This window comes from Ammodytes marinus, assembly GCF_949987685.1.
Source record: "Ammodytes marinus genome assembly, chromosome: 2".
NCBI classification, from domain to species: Eukaryota; Metazoa; Chordata; class Actinopteri; order Uranoscopiformes; family Ammodytidae; genus Ammodytes; species Ammodytes marinus.
Genome location: NC_137231.1, coordinates 35,815,763 through 35,830,862, shown reverse-complemented (window position 1 = coordinate 35,830,862; position 15,100 = coordinate 35,815,763). Strand labels below are relative to the sequence as shown.

General features: G+C 42.7%; 1 protein-coding gene across 1 annotated transcript in view; it reads right to left on the bottom strand.

The window, feature by feature from the left end:
- Positions 1–15,100, bottom strand: part of LOC307257312 (2-oxoglutarate dehydrogenase complex component E1-like) — a gene marked incomplete at its 3' end in the record, with an annotated part of 48,281 nt that overhangs the window by 1,483 nt on the left and 31,698 nt on the right. The window contains exons 5-7 of the mRNA XM_080036502.1: positions 6,375–6,490; positions 5,393–5,547; positions 4,564–4,710 (exon numbers count right to left, since the gene is read on the bottom strand). Of these exons, the coding sequence (XP_079892628.1) occupies positions 4,564–4,710; positions 5,393–5,547; positions 6,375–6,490 (418 nt within the window). The remainder of the gene's footprint in view (positions 1–4,563; positions 4,711–5,392; positions 5,548–6,374; positions 6,491–15,100) is intronic.

Sequence of the window (15,100 nt, the reverse complement as noted above, 5' to 3'; positions counted from 1 at the left end):
ACACAGTGTGTATAGATCTTAAAACAAGTATAAATATTAAAAACTGTAAAAATAACAAGATAAAAGCTGTGGATATGTGCAAAGTGTAAAGTGACAGTGCGTCAGGGTTCATTTGTCCATTGTTCATTGTTTGTTTAGGCTGTTTATGGCAATGGGTATGAATGAGTTTTTGTATATGTTTTTCCTTGATAGGGGTACTCTATACCGGCGGCCTGATGGCAGAAGTTGGAAGGACTTGTGCAGGGGGTGGGTGGGATCCTGTGTAATGATGTTGGCTTTCCTTTTAACTGCCTGGCTGTGGAGTACTGATAATTGAATTTGAGTTTTGCCTGTTATTTTGCTTCCTTGATTGATAATCCGAGAAAGCTTTGATTTGTTTTTGACAGAGGTGAGGGTGAACCAGGATGTGATGTTGAACGTGAGTACAGATTCTATGAGTGATTTATAGACAGCTGTTAAAATGTCCTGTCTGACATCAAAGCTCCTGAGTTTCCTCAGCAGGAACAGGCGTTGCTGTGCCTTCTTGTACACAGAGTCCGTGTGCTGGGAGAAGGACAGGTGGGTGTCGATCTGTGTGCCCAGGTATCTGAAGGCCTCTACCTGCTCGACTGTCTGCCCATTCAGCCTCAGAGGTTCAAAGAGAGGTTGGGGGGAAGATGTTTGCCTCCCCCCACAACACAGCTCCTTGGTCTTGGAGATGTTGAGCTCCAAAGAGCTCTCTTTAATCCACAGCATCATGGTGTTGACCTGTAGATAATAGGCAGCCAGAGAGGAGTTATCCTTGATGTCGGCCACCAGGGCCATGTCATCTGCGTACTTAAAAAGAGAAATGTCACTGTTGTTGTTTGTTATGTTGTTTGTGTAGATGGAGAATAAAATCGGTGATAAAACACAACCCTGGGGGACACCGGTGTTTAAAATCATGTTCTTGGATTTAAAGCCATTGACCACCACGTGCTGGGACCGGTCCTGCAGGAAGTCTTTTATCCACAGGATGAGTGATGGGCTGACTTGTAGATCCAGAAGGCGGTTGCAGAGGGTGGCCGGGTTGACTGTGTTAAAAGCAGAAGAAAAGTCCATGAATAAAATCCGTGTGTGGGAGTGTGGGGAGTCCAGCTGTCTGCAAACGGTGTCCAGGAGAGTCAAACAGGCGTCATCCACCCCGCGCTTTGCCTTATAGGCAAACTGGAGTGGGTCAAGCTTGTCCACCACCATAGAAGTGAGGTGATCACACACCACCCTCTCCATGCACTTAGAGAGAATAGATGTGAGGGCCACCGGTCTGAAGTCCTTCATCTCCCTGGCGTTGGCTCTCTTCGGCACCGGTATAAGCGTGGACTCCTTCCACATCCGTGGGACACAGCTGGAGTCCAGGAGATGCTGGAATAGCTGAGTGATAACATCACCCAGCTGAGCTGAGCATTCCCTCAGCACCTTGCCCCTGAGCCTGTCCGGGCCAGAGGCTTTGTGAGGGTTGATGCGGCCTAGCATGGATGTAACCTTCCCTTTATCCACTGTGAGTGATGAATCGCTGGTGAGGGTCCAGTCATTCTGGGGGTGTGGCATGTTGAACCTGCTGTAGTATGTGTTGAGCTGCTCTGCAAAGGTGGTGGGGTCAGAGCATTGGATGAGGGCCGGTTTCTGGGCTCTGCCCATCATGGTGTTAAGTCCCTGCCATGCCTCCCTTGCATTGCCAGTGGTGAATTTTTCCTCCACTTTGTTCTTATAGTGGAGTTTGGCCAGCCTGGTCTTCCTTCTCAATTCACTGTTACACTCCTTCACTCTATTTTTGTCTCCCTGTAGGAATGCCACTTTTTTGTTGTTAAGACACTGTTTCAGGTCCTTGGTAACCCAAGGCTTGTTGTTCGGGTACAGCTTGACCTGTTTTGTTGGAATAACAGTGTCCACACAGAAAGACAAATAGGAGGTGATAGAGTCTGTCAGCAGATTAAGGTCTCCCTCACAGCTTTGGAAAAATATTTCCCAGTCTGTGATCTCCATGCAGCCCCTCAATGCATCAACAGAGTCATTGTTCCAGACTTGAATAGTTTTTGTCTGTATGTCTTCTGTTTTTAGTTTTTGTCTGTATTTTGGAAGCAGCAGAATGACATTGTGGTCGGAGCGACCGAGTGGTGGGCGGGGCTTTGCAACGTAAGCTCCCGTTATGTTACCGAAGCACAGATCCAGCGTCCTGTCAAGTCTGGTAGGTGTGGTGACATACTGCTCCAAGTTTGGAAGCAGTGTGGTGACATCGCATCTGTTAAAATCCCCGAGCAGGAGGACAGGCTGATCGCTGCTCTGATTGACAGCTCTGTTGTAACAGTCAGCAATGCGCTCCGCTGCAAATGCGAAATCAGGTCCAGGGACATACACTAGGATGGCTGTAATTTGTGTAAATTCACGGGGAAGGTAGTGAGGCCTGAACGACACTGTCATGATTTCATGGTGTTTACTGCATTCAGTCTCTCTGACAGTGAAGTTGACAGCCCACTTTGTGTTGACAGCCATGCAGAGCCCGCCCCCAATCGACTTCCGCGTCATCCTAGTGTCTCTGTCAAAACGGATGATCTTAAATCCATCTATATCGATATTAGTTATTTCTTCTGACAACCATGTCTCCGTGAAGCAGAAGAGGCTGGTTTGACGGTAGTCTGAGTCAAGTTTGATGAGTGCGGAAAGTTCAGTTATTTTGTTGCGTAATGACCGCACATTGGAGAGAGTTATTGCAGGTAGTGGCAGCCTCCTACCTCGTCTCCTCATTCTGTTCCGTATTCCTCCTCTGGATCCCCTTTTCCTACGAATGCGCCTGATGTAATGATTCCTCTGTAGATTCTGGCAGGAAGGTGTTGTTTGTAGATCCAGCGAGGCAGGCCGCAGATCCAGCAAAGCCTCCCGTGAGTAGGTGAGCCTCCCTCCATGGCGTATCATGGAGCTTGCCGGTGTAATACAGATCGCAATTACTGGTTCCAGAAAGGCGATCAGGACACACAAACTCGCTAAATACTTGACCGTAGTAGTCATACTTGCTGTCGGTAAATACCGCACTTAAGGACTCTCAGAAAACACAAAACAACTCCAAAAACATGCAAATTACGGGAGCAGCACGCCGCGAGTCGCTCACAGAGTAGCGCCCCACTATACCTCTCCAGCCCGTGATCTTCTATCACATATGAGATACAATTCCCCTGTGGACAGCAGCACGGAGCGAGGAGACAGGGAGGGAGGCTGGGGGAGATTAACTGTTGTCTGTAACTGTTTGTCTGTAACTGTTTGTCCGTAACTGTTTGTCTGTAACTGTGGTTCATTGTGCTGCTGCCTGTCTTGGCCAGGTCACCTTTGAAAAAGAGATTTTTAATCTCAATAGGTTTTTTTCCTGGTTAAATAAAGGTTAAATAAAAAATAAATAAAAAAATTCTCTCTCTCTCTCTCTCCCTCTCTTCCCTCTCTCTCTCTCTCTCCCTCTCTCTCTCCCTCCCTCTCTCTCTCTCTCTCTCTCTCTCTCTCTCTCTCTCTCCCTCTCTCTCTCTCTGTCTCTCTCCCTCTGTCTCTCTCTCTCTCTCCCTCTCCCTCTCCCTCTCTCTCTCTCTGTCTCTCTCTGTCTCTCTCTCACATCCATCTTTAACGGACATTATCTCAACATTGTTTTTTTTAACGACCCCTAGAACAATACAGATGTTAACAAACTCTATATTAGGCAAACATTCACATGGGGCTCATAAAACCACCATCATCTTATGACACTAACAAAAAAATATCTTAATTTAAAAGTGCACATTGTGGGGGGCGCCCTTAGCTCAGTTGGTAGGGCGCCCCCCCCCCCCCCCATGGGCCTCGGCCAGCAGCGGACCCGGGTTCGATTCCAGCCCGCGGTCGTTCTCTGCATGTCACTCCCCTCTCTGCCCCATTTCAACTCTGTCTCTACACTATCAATAAAGCATAAAAATGCCCCAAAAAAAATATAATCTTCTATCCTCCTATCCTCTTAGGGGAGTCAGTGTCTTCTTGCTCATTGAATAGTCAAAATTAAAAATTTGCGTGTGTATGCGTTTCTCTGTATGTGGTTGTTTCTGTGTGTGTGCGTGTGAGTGAGTGCCTCTGTGTGTCTGTGAGTGAGTGAGTGAGTGAGTGAGTGAGTGAGTGAGTGAGTGAGTGAGTGAGTGAGTGAGTGAGTGAGTGAGTGAGTGAGTGAGTGAGTGAGTGAGTGAGTGAGTGAGTGAGTGAGTGAGTGAGTGTTTAAGAGTGTCTGTTTGAGCGTGTGCATGTGTTAAAGTGTGTGTGTGTTTGTTTGTCTGTCTCTGTGGTCACTTTGGAAAAAGTGACAGCCGTCTAACGCATTCAAAATGTCTGTCTGTGTATCTATCTATCTGTCTCTCTGTCTATCTCCCTGTCTGTCTGTCTGTCTGTCTGTCTGTCTGTCTGTCTCTGTCCCTGTCTCTCTCCCTGCCTGTCTCCCTGTCTGTCTGTCTGTCTGTCTGTCTATCTCCCTGTCTGTCTGTCTCCCTGTCTCCCTGTCCGTCTGTCTGTCTCCCTGTCTGTCTGTCTCCCTCCCTGTCTGTCTGTTACCTGTGAGGCATGCCCATGATGACGTTCTCCACTCCGTTCTCAGAGGATTTGTCGATGATGGTTTTCAGCGCCGGGATGAGAGACTCACATCCCTCCAGACCAAAGCGCTTCTCTGCTGACCACTTCTTCTGGAGGAACTCCTCAAACCTGCACACACACAGACAGACAGACAGACACACACACACGGACACGGACACACACGGACAGACACACACACACAGATGGACGGACACACACACACAGACGGACGGACACACACACACAGACGGAGGGACACACACAGTCACCACACACACAGACAGAGACACACACACACACACACACACACACACACACACACACACACACATTTCTCACAATTATTTATCAATTTTCAGAACTTTTTCAGACATTTAATTTCACCCAATTTGCAAGTTTTACTCTATATGAAAAACAGCCAACTAGCTGTATTCTGATGTGTATCACTCAATACTAGTGAAGTTTAAACTAGGGGTGTGAACGTTTAAAAGCGGCGTCATTGTCATCGCCACATCAACATATTGAAGTCATTTAAAAAAAAATAAATAAAAAAAAAAAAAGTTTTCGTTTATTGATTTTTATTAAACGGTTATATGTGTACACCCCCTGTTTTAAACAATCACACTACATCTGTCTGTCTGTCTGTCTGTCTGCCTGCCTGTCTGTCTGTCTGTCTGTCTGCCTGCCTGTCTGTCTGTCTGTCTGTCTGTCTGTCTGTCTGTCTGTCTGTCTGTCTGTCTGTCTGTCTGTCTGTCTGTCTGTCTGTCTGTCTGTCTGTCTGTCTGTCTGTCTGCCTGCCTGTCTGTCTCACCTTGTAGAGCGGACCATGCGAGCCAGCAGCGTTCTCTTCTCTTCCAGCGTGAACTGCATGACGCCCGGGGTCTCAAACTTCTGTCTGATCCACTGACACTGGTCCAGGTCGTTTATGAACATAAACTCTACGCCGATGTGCTGGCAGTAAGACATCTAGAGAGAGAGAGAGGGAGAGGGAGGGAGGGAAGGAGGGAGGGAGGGAGGGAGAGAGAGAGAGAGAGGGTGAGGGAGGGGGGAGGGAGAGAGGGAGGGAGGGAGAGGGAGAGAGAGAGAGGGAGGGAGGGAGGGAAGGAGGGAGGGAGGGAGGGAGAGGGAGAGAGAGAGGGGGAGCGAGAGAGGGAGGGAGGGAGAGGGAGGGAGAGGGAGAGAGAGAGACACACACACACACTTTAATTTACAGAAGCTACGGTGGCCTTCAAAGACAAGAAGCTATAGTTACTAAAGATGGCATCATCCACCACTGCCTCAAGTCTTTCCACAATATCAAGTGATGAGGTGAAGATGTATTTAGTTATTTATTCTATAGTACTTCTTCTTCTTCTTGGTCTTCCAACAGGTGCATTTCCCCAGGACGCCCACTATATATGAAAAACGTGTAAGGCCTTTAGTTAAGTTTGTCCGTTCTGAGCTACTGTAGAAACATGGCGGTGCAACATGGCGGCCTCAGCGCCCCGCTCCTATGTAGATATAAAAGGCTCATTCTAAGATCATGAAAAAACAAGAGATTTTACACTAATTAAAACATTATCAATATCATATTCCATTTCTAGCAAGTCTGCTCTGAATTTAATTTTGCTTGTCCATGGATGAACATTTCTGAAGTTGATATTAAACACAAACAAATTGGAAGGAGGGAGGTAGGGATGGATGGATGGATAGATTTAAAGACAGACAGACAGACAGACAGACAGACAGACAGACAGACAGACAGACAGACAGACAGATAAACAAAACCAAATAGGTAAAACTTGATACTTTACCTCCAGTCTGCGGATGATTTCCTTGAGAGGCAGCGCGCCGTCTCCTCCCCCGATGAAGGTGGTGGTGGGCAGGCGGAACACTTTGTCCAGGTCAGACTCATCCAGGTTGTAGAAGCCTACAAGTCCCAAGATGCAACAGGGCAGGGAGGGGGAAGAATGAGGAAGTAAGTCAGAAAAGGGTTTTAGGAAGAACAGACAGAGGTTGCGTTCCGAATCGCATACTTTCTACTATATAGTATGTAGAAAAAAGATTTAGGATGTCCCGATTCTTATGGCCAGATTTAGGATGGTTAGAAGTACCCGGATGTCCCACTTCATGCGGCCAAGATTGTTAGTGTTGAAAAGTGCATCCTATTAGGGCGATTCTGACCCACAATCCAGTGCGCACGTGAAGTGACGTCACATCGACGAAGCCTCCACATGAAAACAAACGGGGATGCGACGGATATAAAAGCAAGAGGCAAGATCAAGGCGCAATGTTATGATGAAATAAGAGATTAAAGTATGTCCCAATAGTATGCCTACTGCATCCTAACTAGATTCTTTTTATCGGCGGATGTAGTATGTAAGAGAAAAAAGAAAGAGTATGCGATTCGGAACGCAACCAGAGATAGATAGTGGGCGGCCTGGACACTCACTCAGTAATTTTAAGTTGATGCGAAAGTTTCGTTTTCACTTCAATTTTTTTTTAAGATTATTTTTTGGGGCATTTTCAAGATTTATTAGACAGTACAGAGTTGAAATGGAGAGAGAGAGAGAGAGAGAGAGGGGGGGGGACGACCTGCAGTAAAGGTCCACGGGTCGGATTTGAACCCGCGACCACTGCAACGAAGGCCGGAGCCGATATGGTACGCGCTCTATCCACTACACCACCGGAGCGCCCCGTAGTTTTCACTTCTAAATTTAAGTCTGAACAATTTTGGTTCAAGTGTCCATCTTCCAAAATGGCCACAATAATAATAACAAATAATTAATGAATTTTTGAAGAAGGTCGAATATTTGGTAGCCATCTTTGATTTTTTTTCCAGCAAATACCAGATTATTTAAAACATTGACATTTCAACTTCACACTTGAACCAAAATTGTTATATAGACCATTACCTTCAATTTAAAAGTGGAAAATAAACTTTTGGCATCAACACAACTAATAACACAGACAGACAGACAGACAGACAGACAGACAGACAGAGAGACAGACAGACAGACAGACAGACAGACAGACAGACAGACAGACAGACAGAGAGACAGACAGACAGACATAGTAACAGCCCGCAAAAAAAAAAACATTCCCGTATGAGTTAGAAATGAACGAATATAAAACTTGCAGACAGAATATCATGCAGAGAGATAGATTTATGATATATGATATGATAGAAAAATCTAAAAGTAAATACAGACATTGTTAGTATAACACGGTACGGATCAACTGGGCCTAGTCTGAGTCCATTTACTATCACCCACACCATCGTCATTTTAAACTATTTGTGACTTTATAGCTTCTGCTGACTTAAAGGTGTAGTCAGTGATTCTGGAGAACGCTTGTAGTCGAAACCATTGTTTGTCAAAATCTGTTTATATCGGGGCGCTCCGGTGGTGTAGTGGATAGAGCGTGTACCATATTGGCTCCGGCCTTCGTTGCAGTGGTCACGGGTTCAAATCCGACCCGTGGACCTTTACTGCAGGTCATCCCCCCTCTCTGTCTCTCTCTCTCTCTATCTCCCTATTTCAACTCTGTACTGTCTAATAAAGCTTGAAAATGCCAAAAAATTATCTTTAAAAAAAAAAAAAAATCAGTGAATATCTGTTGCAAGTTGCTAGCCATGGTGGGGTCCCCTTTGTTTAACTTACAGTTTAAAGAGCTTGGCTGTATAATAATAATAACCAGATTTTTTTTAGACAGGTAGCGGATCATGGGGAAACATTCACTGATTTTGACAACAAGCGTTCTCCAGAATCAATCAGTGCGTTTACATGCAGACTCATAATCGGGTAAATAAAAGGATAAGACTTCAACAGGACTTTTCAACTGCATGTAAACACCTTTATCCGATCTACTTCGGACACAAATCGGCACAATAACGGACAAGCGAAGTCGGATAAGAACACCTAGATAACTCGTTCATTGTCGGCTTTCTCTCTGCATGTATACAGGGATCGGATATCGCATATCGGACTTCTCGTTCTGCGCTTGTGTGCCTGCGCGTGATAGGCTACACCATGGGTTATTGCCGGAAGAGAACCGGACGTGGCTCTAAAACCACTTGTTGAAAGCATGGTTGAAAGGGCTACAGCGCCACCTAGCATAGTGGAGACAGCCATGCATCGGACATTTATCCGATTCCTGAAAGGCCATGTATACTCAGACAAGTGACGCGGTCCGTTCGAGTGTCTAGTTCGGTATATGTCTTAATCCAATCTAGTTGTGCCATGGAAACGCACTGACTGACTCCAACCTTTAAATATATAAAACTAAAAATCTGTGACAGCGATGTGGCAATGACAGCAGCAATGATTATGTTTAGGGAAGAAGTTATGAACTTTTAATGAATTATTTGATAAACTTCACACTGATTATGGGAAAGTTAGGGGATGGAGTGTTATGAAGAGAAGAGAAGAAAGAAGAGGAGTGTGTGTGTGTGTGTGTGTGTGTGTGCGTCTGTGGGGTAATGTGTGTGTGCGTGTGTATAAAATCCCCTAGCGAACACTACAAAACCACCGCGCCTTTTTAAAATGCTCTGAGCGCTTACCAACAACTGATTCAGCAAATCACAAACGCTGACATAGGTTATAAAAGCAGGGACCATACAAGAGTAAAAAATGTTCAAGGGCGCCGAAGCTTTAAAATATATATTCAGATTGAAGTTATTGAAAAACTATAAAATATTTTGAAAAATAAAAAATAAAATAAAAAATACTAATAAAAATACTAAATAAAAATACTAGGTTATAGACTCAGGCATTTTCCAAACTTTCAGAACTCTGTAAAAAAGGAATAAAACCCACAGTTAGTCACAAACCAATCAAACGACTCGCAGCCAAGCTAAACCGGCCAATCGGGAAGCAGGACACAGACGGATAACTCCTATAGTCACTTTACTAAAACACAGCAAAAAAAAAAACAATAAGGCTTACTGCAGGCCAACTCGCACAGAGCCAAAGATAGTTAAAAAGCATTTAAAGGTGCAGTGTGTAATATGACATCAAGAAAGTTCTACAAAGTTCTAGAATGCAACGCTCCCTGGGTAACCCCAACCCTTTAGAATAATAACAGAAGCTACAGTGGCCTTCAAGGACAAGAACAATTCTAAATTCTAAATAATGCACCTGATGACATTACAACCAACATGGATTCCTCCGTAAGACTTGCCTGCTCAATGTACAAAATGTAATATTAATATTTGTAATTCTCCGCTCAGGAGGATAATTCAGATTATTGGCAGATAATTAATAAATTAATAAATTAATTTAATAAATTACTTAAAATGTTACACAGTGGGGGCGCCTTTAGCTCAGTTGGTAGGGCGTCCCCCTCCCGGGCCGGGCCCAGCAGCAGACCCGGGTTCGATTCCCACCCGCGGTCGTTCTCTGCATGTCACTCCCCTCTCTGCCCCATTTCACCTCTCTGCACTATCAAATAAAGCATAAAAATGCCCAAAAAATATCTTAAAAAAAAAATAAAAAATGTTACAGTGTCCCTTTAATGGTAAGGGAATGTCAAGTTTAAAATATACAAAAGCCGACCGGTTTCGACTCACACTAGCGTCTCCGTTACGGCTGTATTAGCCCAATCTATCACTTGCGTTGATCAGAGAAAAGCAGCATGAAAATACAGCGTTTTTCACTTCATTATTTCTACAGCACTGTTATATACACAGCACGACAAAACGCTATAAAAAATTCAATAAAAAAATCCTTAAACCTGCAGTGTGTAGAATGTTGGGTTTTATTTCCTAGCAGATTTTGTAGAAAGTAATTACACTCAACAAAAATATAAACGCAACACTTTTGTTTTTGCTCCCATTTTTCATGAGATGGACTTAAAGATCTAAAATTCATTCCAGATACACAATATTACCATTTCTCTCAAACATTGTTCACAAATCTGTCTAAATGTGTGATAGTGAGCACTTCTGCTTTGCTGAGATAATCCATCCCACCTCACAGGTGTGCCACATCAAGATGCTGATCTGACATCATGATTAGTGCACAGGTGTGCCTTAGACTGTCCACAATAAAAGGCCACTCTAGAACTATTTTTTTTCCCCTTAGAAAGGGTCTCATATGTGTCCATATTTCTACATATTTTGGACCAAGGCCTAGTGCCGCCATCTTGAAAGTGTCATAGTTGGAATGTCATCAGGTGCATTGTTTAGAATTTAGAATTGTTCTTGTCCTTGAAGGCCACTGTAGCTTCTGTTATTATTCTAAAGGGTTGGGGTTACCCAGGGAGCGTTGCATTCTAGAACTTTCTTGATGATGTCATACTACACACTGCACCTTTAAAATGGTGCACTGTGTACTGTTGGAATATTTAGGGGCCATAAAAAACAGAAACATTTCACTTTGGTTCACTGACATGAAACACAAAGTAAACACTCGCTAGTATAACATTTTTTTATTTAAAGTAATAAAAAAAAACAGTCAATCAATTTCCATTCATAAATAAAAACATATACTGAGCTGGATGCTAAGCTAGATGCTAACGAAGCTATAACTACTACAGCGGCCACAACACACAGGTGACAGCCACTTCTGTTAGCACAATTCAAATTCATGTTTAAATCAAATGTGACTTTCTGAATTGTTCCCTGTGTACCGAGGCCGTGAATAAAATAAGTTTCACTTTGTTTCACTTTCATGAAACACCAAATAAATAAATAAATCATTCATTTTTGGGTAAGGGCTCCCCCCTCCCCCCCAGGCCCCCGCATCAGACCCGGGGTTCGAATCCCGACCAAGTCAGTTCTCTGCATGTCATTCCCCTCTCTGACCCATTTCACCTCTGTCACTACAAATCTGTCTAATAAAGCAGAAAAATGCGACAAAAATATATTTAAAAGTAAAATAAATAAATGAAAAAAATATATATAATTCGGGGGCCACACTTTGATTTACTCCTGTTGACACAAGTTTAATCAACGCAAAAGACACTGAACCAAATTAAATATCTCATCTAGTGCAGCAACATGTACAATCGCTCAGGTAGACAGGTAAACACCTTGCTGTCTGCTGGTCTGGCCACCTTCACTCGAGATGGGATTCAGCCAATATCAGTTTTAAGTTCAGAGTTGGACAGTGTGACGTTATATAACACGCGACTATAGAAGTGTATATACGTCATTTTGGGGGACCAGGGGTGCCACACTATTTCAACCATAATATTTTTTTTACTTTTCATGAATTTTTACCGAATTTCGATATCCTCATTTTGGTCTTTTTCTCTAACATATGGCTCAAATAAAATAACTTTTACTGCATGTTCTCATGAGCTAAGTGTTATATTTGTCATTTTAAAAAAACATACATTATTAACTATACATGTGTGAGATTACTAATGGTGATATGACCACGGTGAAGCAAAGTAAACTGTGATTTAGTAGCGTTCATAAACACAGGCTTTTCCCCGTGTGCCTGCTGTAAAATCATTTGGTCTGAGGCATTAATAAAAACTATATAACAATAGCATTCTTCTCACTGATGGTCTAGTTTGTTGTTACAGGTCATTTAGGATCATCAGAGGAAAAATGAAACTGTTTCAAAAGTTCCTTATAGTCATTGTAAGGCATTATATTCTTACATATAGTATCGCCGGCAACAAAAATATGTTTTAAAAATATGATATCGGAGTTGGAATCGGACCGAAAAATAGTGGATTTCCTTATCTCTTGTCAGTCCAGCAGACAGCAGTAACGTTTTTTATTTTAACATTTTCTCTGCGTTCCGAACATAGATAGTAAATATTATGGATGTAGCATCCGGGATGACCTCAGTTATTCACACGGCATCCAATAATCCTGGTTTGTGCGAGTCGCCATTTTGTGAGGGGGAGGGAGATAGCTGACGTATACCTCCGAGGCAAAATGATCGCGCCAATACATTTTAACCTCCGATAAAATAAAAACTAGCGTGGTCCGAAAAAATTCACCCCCCTCAGTGTTGTCATGGAGATATGACCTAAACATACAGACTAAAATGGTTTTGTGGACCAGGCTGTAAATAGGTTTAATAGGACTTTGAAAAACAGCCTGTTTAACAAGTGAGTCAATGAGAGATGGCTGTCTTCTGCTTCCACCCCCCTAGTGGCACTTCCGGTTACTACAGTTGTGGTCACTTCCTTATTGGATGCTGGTAAAAATCGCTGAGGTTGGGGCTTGGTTCCGAATCGCATACTTTCTACTATTTCGTTTGGTAGAAAAAATATTTAGGATGTCCCGATTCTTGTGGCCAGATTTAGGATGGTTAGAAGTACCCGGATGTCTCCTAGATCCGGACGAGATTTATAGTGTTGAAAACTGCATCCTATTTTGGCGATTCTGACCCACAATCCGGTGCGCACGTGAAGTGACGTCACATCGACGAAGCCTCCATATGAAAACAAACGGGGATGCGACGGATATAAAAGCAAGAGGCAAGATCAAGGCGTAATGTTATGATGAAATAAGAGAGTAAAGTATGTCCCAATAGTATGCCTACTGCATCCTAACTAGATTATTTTTATCTTCGGATGTAGTATGTAGAATAGAAAAAAGAAAGAGTATGAGATTCGGAACGCAGGGATGAATTTTATTTTACACCCTGGAGTTTTTGTAGATGTTTCCCATAGATGGATCTAGCATCCGGGCCTCAGTTAATTCAACTGCATCCAATCGTCCTGGCCTATGCGTGTTACCATCTTGTCAGATTTTTACTCCGCCTCATTTCCTCTTACCGAAAAAAAGGTCATTGATGTGACGTCGGGGGGGAGGGAGATATGCCCGTCTAGCTGACGTATACCTACGAGGCGAAGTGAGGGCCAGCGGGCGGCTAGCTGTCACTCAAGACGCCGCGCCCCTAATTATTCGTAAATTTTAACCTCCATTAGAATAAAAACTAGCCTGGTACAAAAAAAAAATCACCCCCCCCCCCTCTTCAGTTTTGTCATGGAGATATGACCTAAACATACAGACTAGAATGTTTTTTTTTTAACCAGGCCTTAAATAGGTTTAATAACGCTGTGAAAACGGCCTGTTTAACATGGGAGTCAATGAGAAATTGCTCTGTTTTGGTACCACCTCCTAGTGGCCACTCGGTAAACTGCATTTTTTGTCACTTCTGCATTAGATGCTGGTAGAACTCGCTGTGGTTTGGGCCTTGGTGATACGTGCAACCTACAGCAATGAGTTTGGTGCCTGGACACTCATTTAAAACTGATGTGAAAGTTTAATTTTCCCTCTAAATTGAAGATAAGGGTCTGTAGAACAATTTATGGTTGAGTGTCAAGAAACAAGACAATTTTTTTTTGTTGCACATCTTCAAAAATGGCAAAAATATTATTAAAGAAATACTTAAATATTGATTAAATAGATTTTTGGCATTATCAGAATATTCATAACATCCGTATTCCAACTCCAGATGATTCCTCACATAGTACTGGCTTAAAATAGCTTAAAAAACAAATACTATAACAGAGCAATTGTGTGAAAAATTAATACCTACTTCAAATATTCATTATTTTGATTGTGGCCACTTTGTAAGATTGATAAAAAAAAAATTAAAAAAAATTGGTCTGGTGTCTCTAAACTTACCTTCAATTTAGAAGTGAAAACAAAACTTTTGCAAAATTCAAAAAATTTAAAAATTAAAAAAAAAAAATGTATTTGTCCCCAGGGGGCAATTGAAGGCACATAGAGCAGCAGCATTACAAAGGACAAGGCCATGTCCAAACATAAAACAAACAAAAACACAGCGTTGCTACCTTGCATCAACATAAAATGAAAACTACCCACTACAAAAATACCCATACATAGCCTTCCACTAAATGTAGATACTCAACTAAATATATACTACTACCTTTACGAACACAACGCAAACTATCACACTAGGGTTTACGTTTTTTTTTGTTTTGCTCGTACCTCCTACCGTTAGGACTCTCAGCCTGTCCATGAATGTTGCCAGGTCTGGTTGAAGGGGGGGCGGGGGGAGGGGGGAGCAGCAAGTGGAGACAGACCCGGACACGTTAAGTTAAGAAGTGAACTACAAATCTGCTGAGAGGGATAGTTCAGAATGTTTTGAAGTAGGGTTGTGTGAGGTGTTTCTGGATAGTTTGAGTGTGATATCTTATGGAGATGGCCATCAGAGCTTTTGACACTTCTAGGTTTATTTTTTATTTAATTTTTTCCCATGTATCGTATATGTTGTTTTGTATTGTATCTTGTACAGCACTGATGTTGTTTTTAAATGTGCTATAGAAATACATTTGATTTTGATTTTAAGGAGTTTGGGGCTGTAGCAGAAGTCTGAATTGTATTATTGCAGAGGGGCCCAGCAGAAAAAACTTCAATAAAACTTCAATTTCGCCAAATATATAAATGCTTACCTTAAAAAAAAAAAAAATCCTTTCAATTGTACACTAAATGTTGTAACATCTCGCCCCAAAACTCCTTATAGTGACTGATGGCCATCTCCATAAGCTAACACACTAACTATGCATAAGAACCTAATACAACGCCACTTCAATAATATCAAAC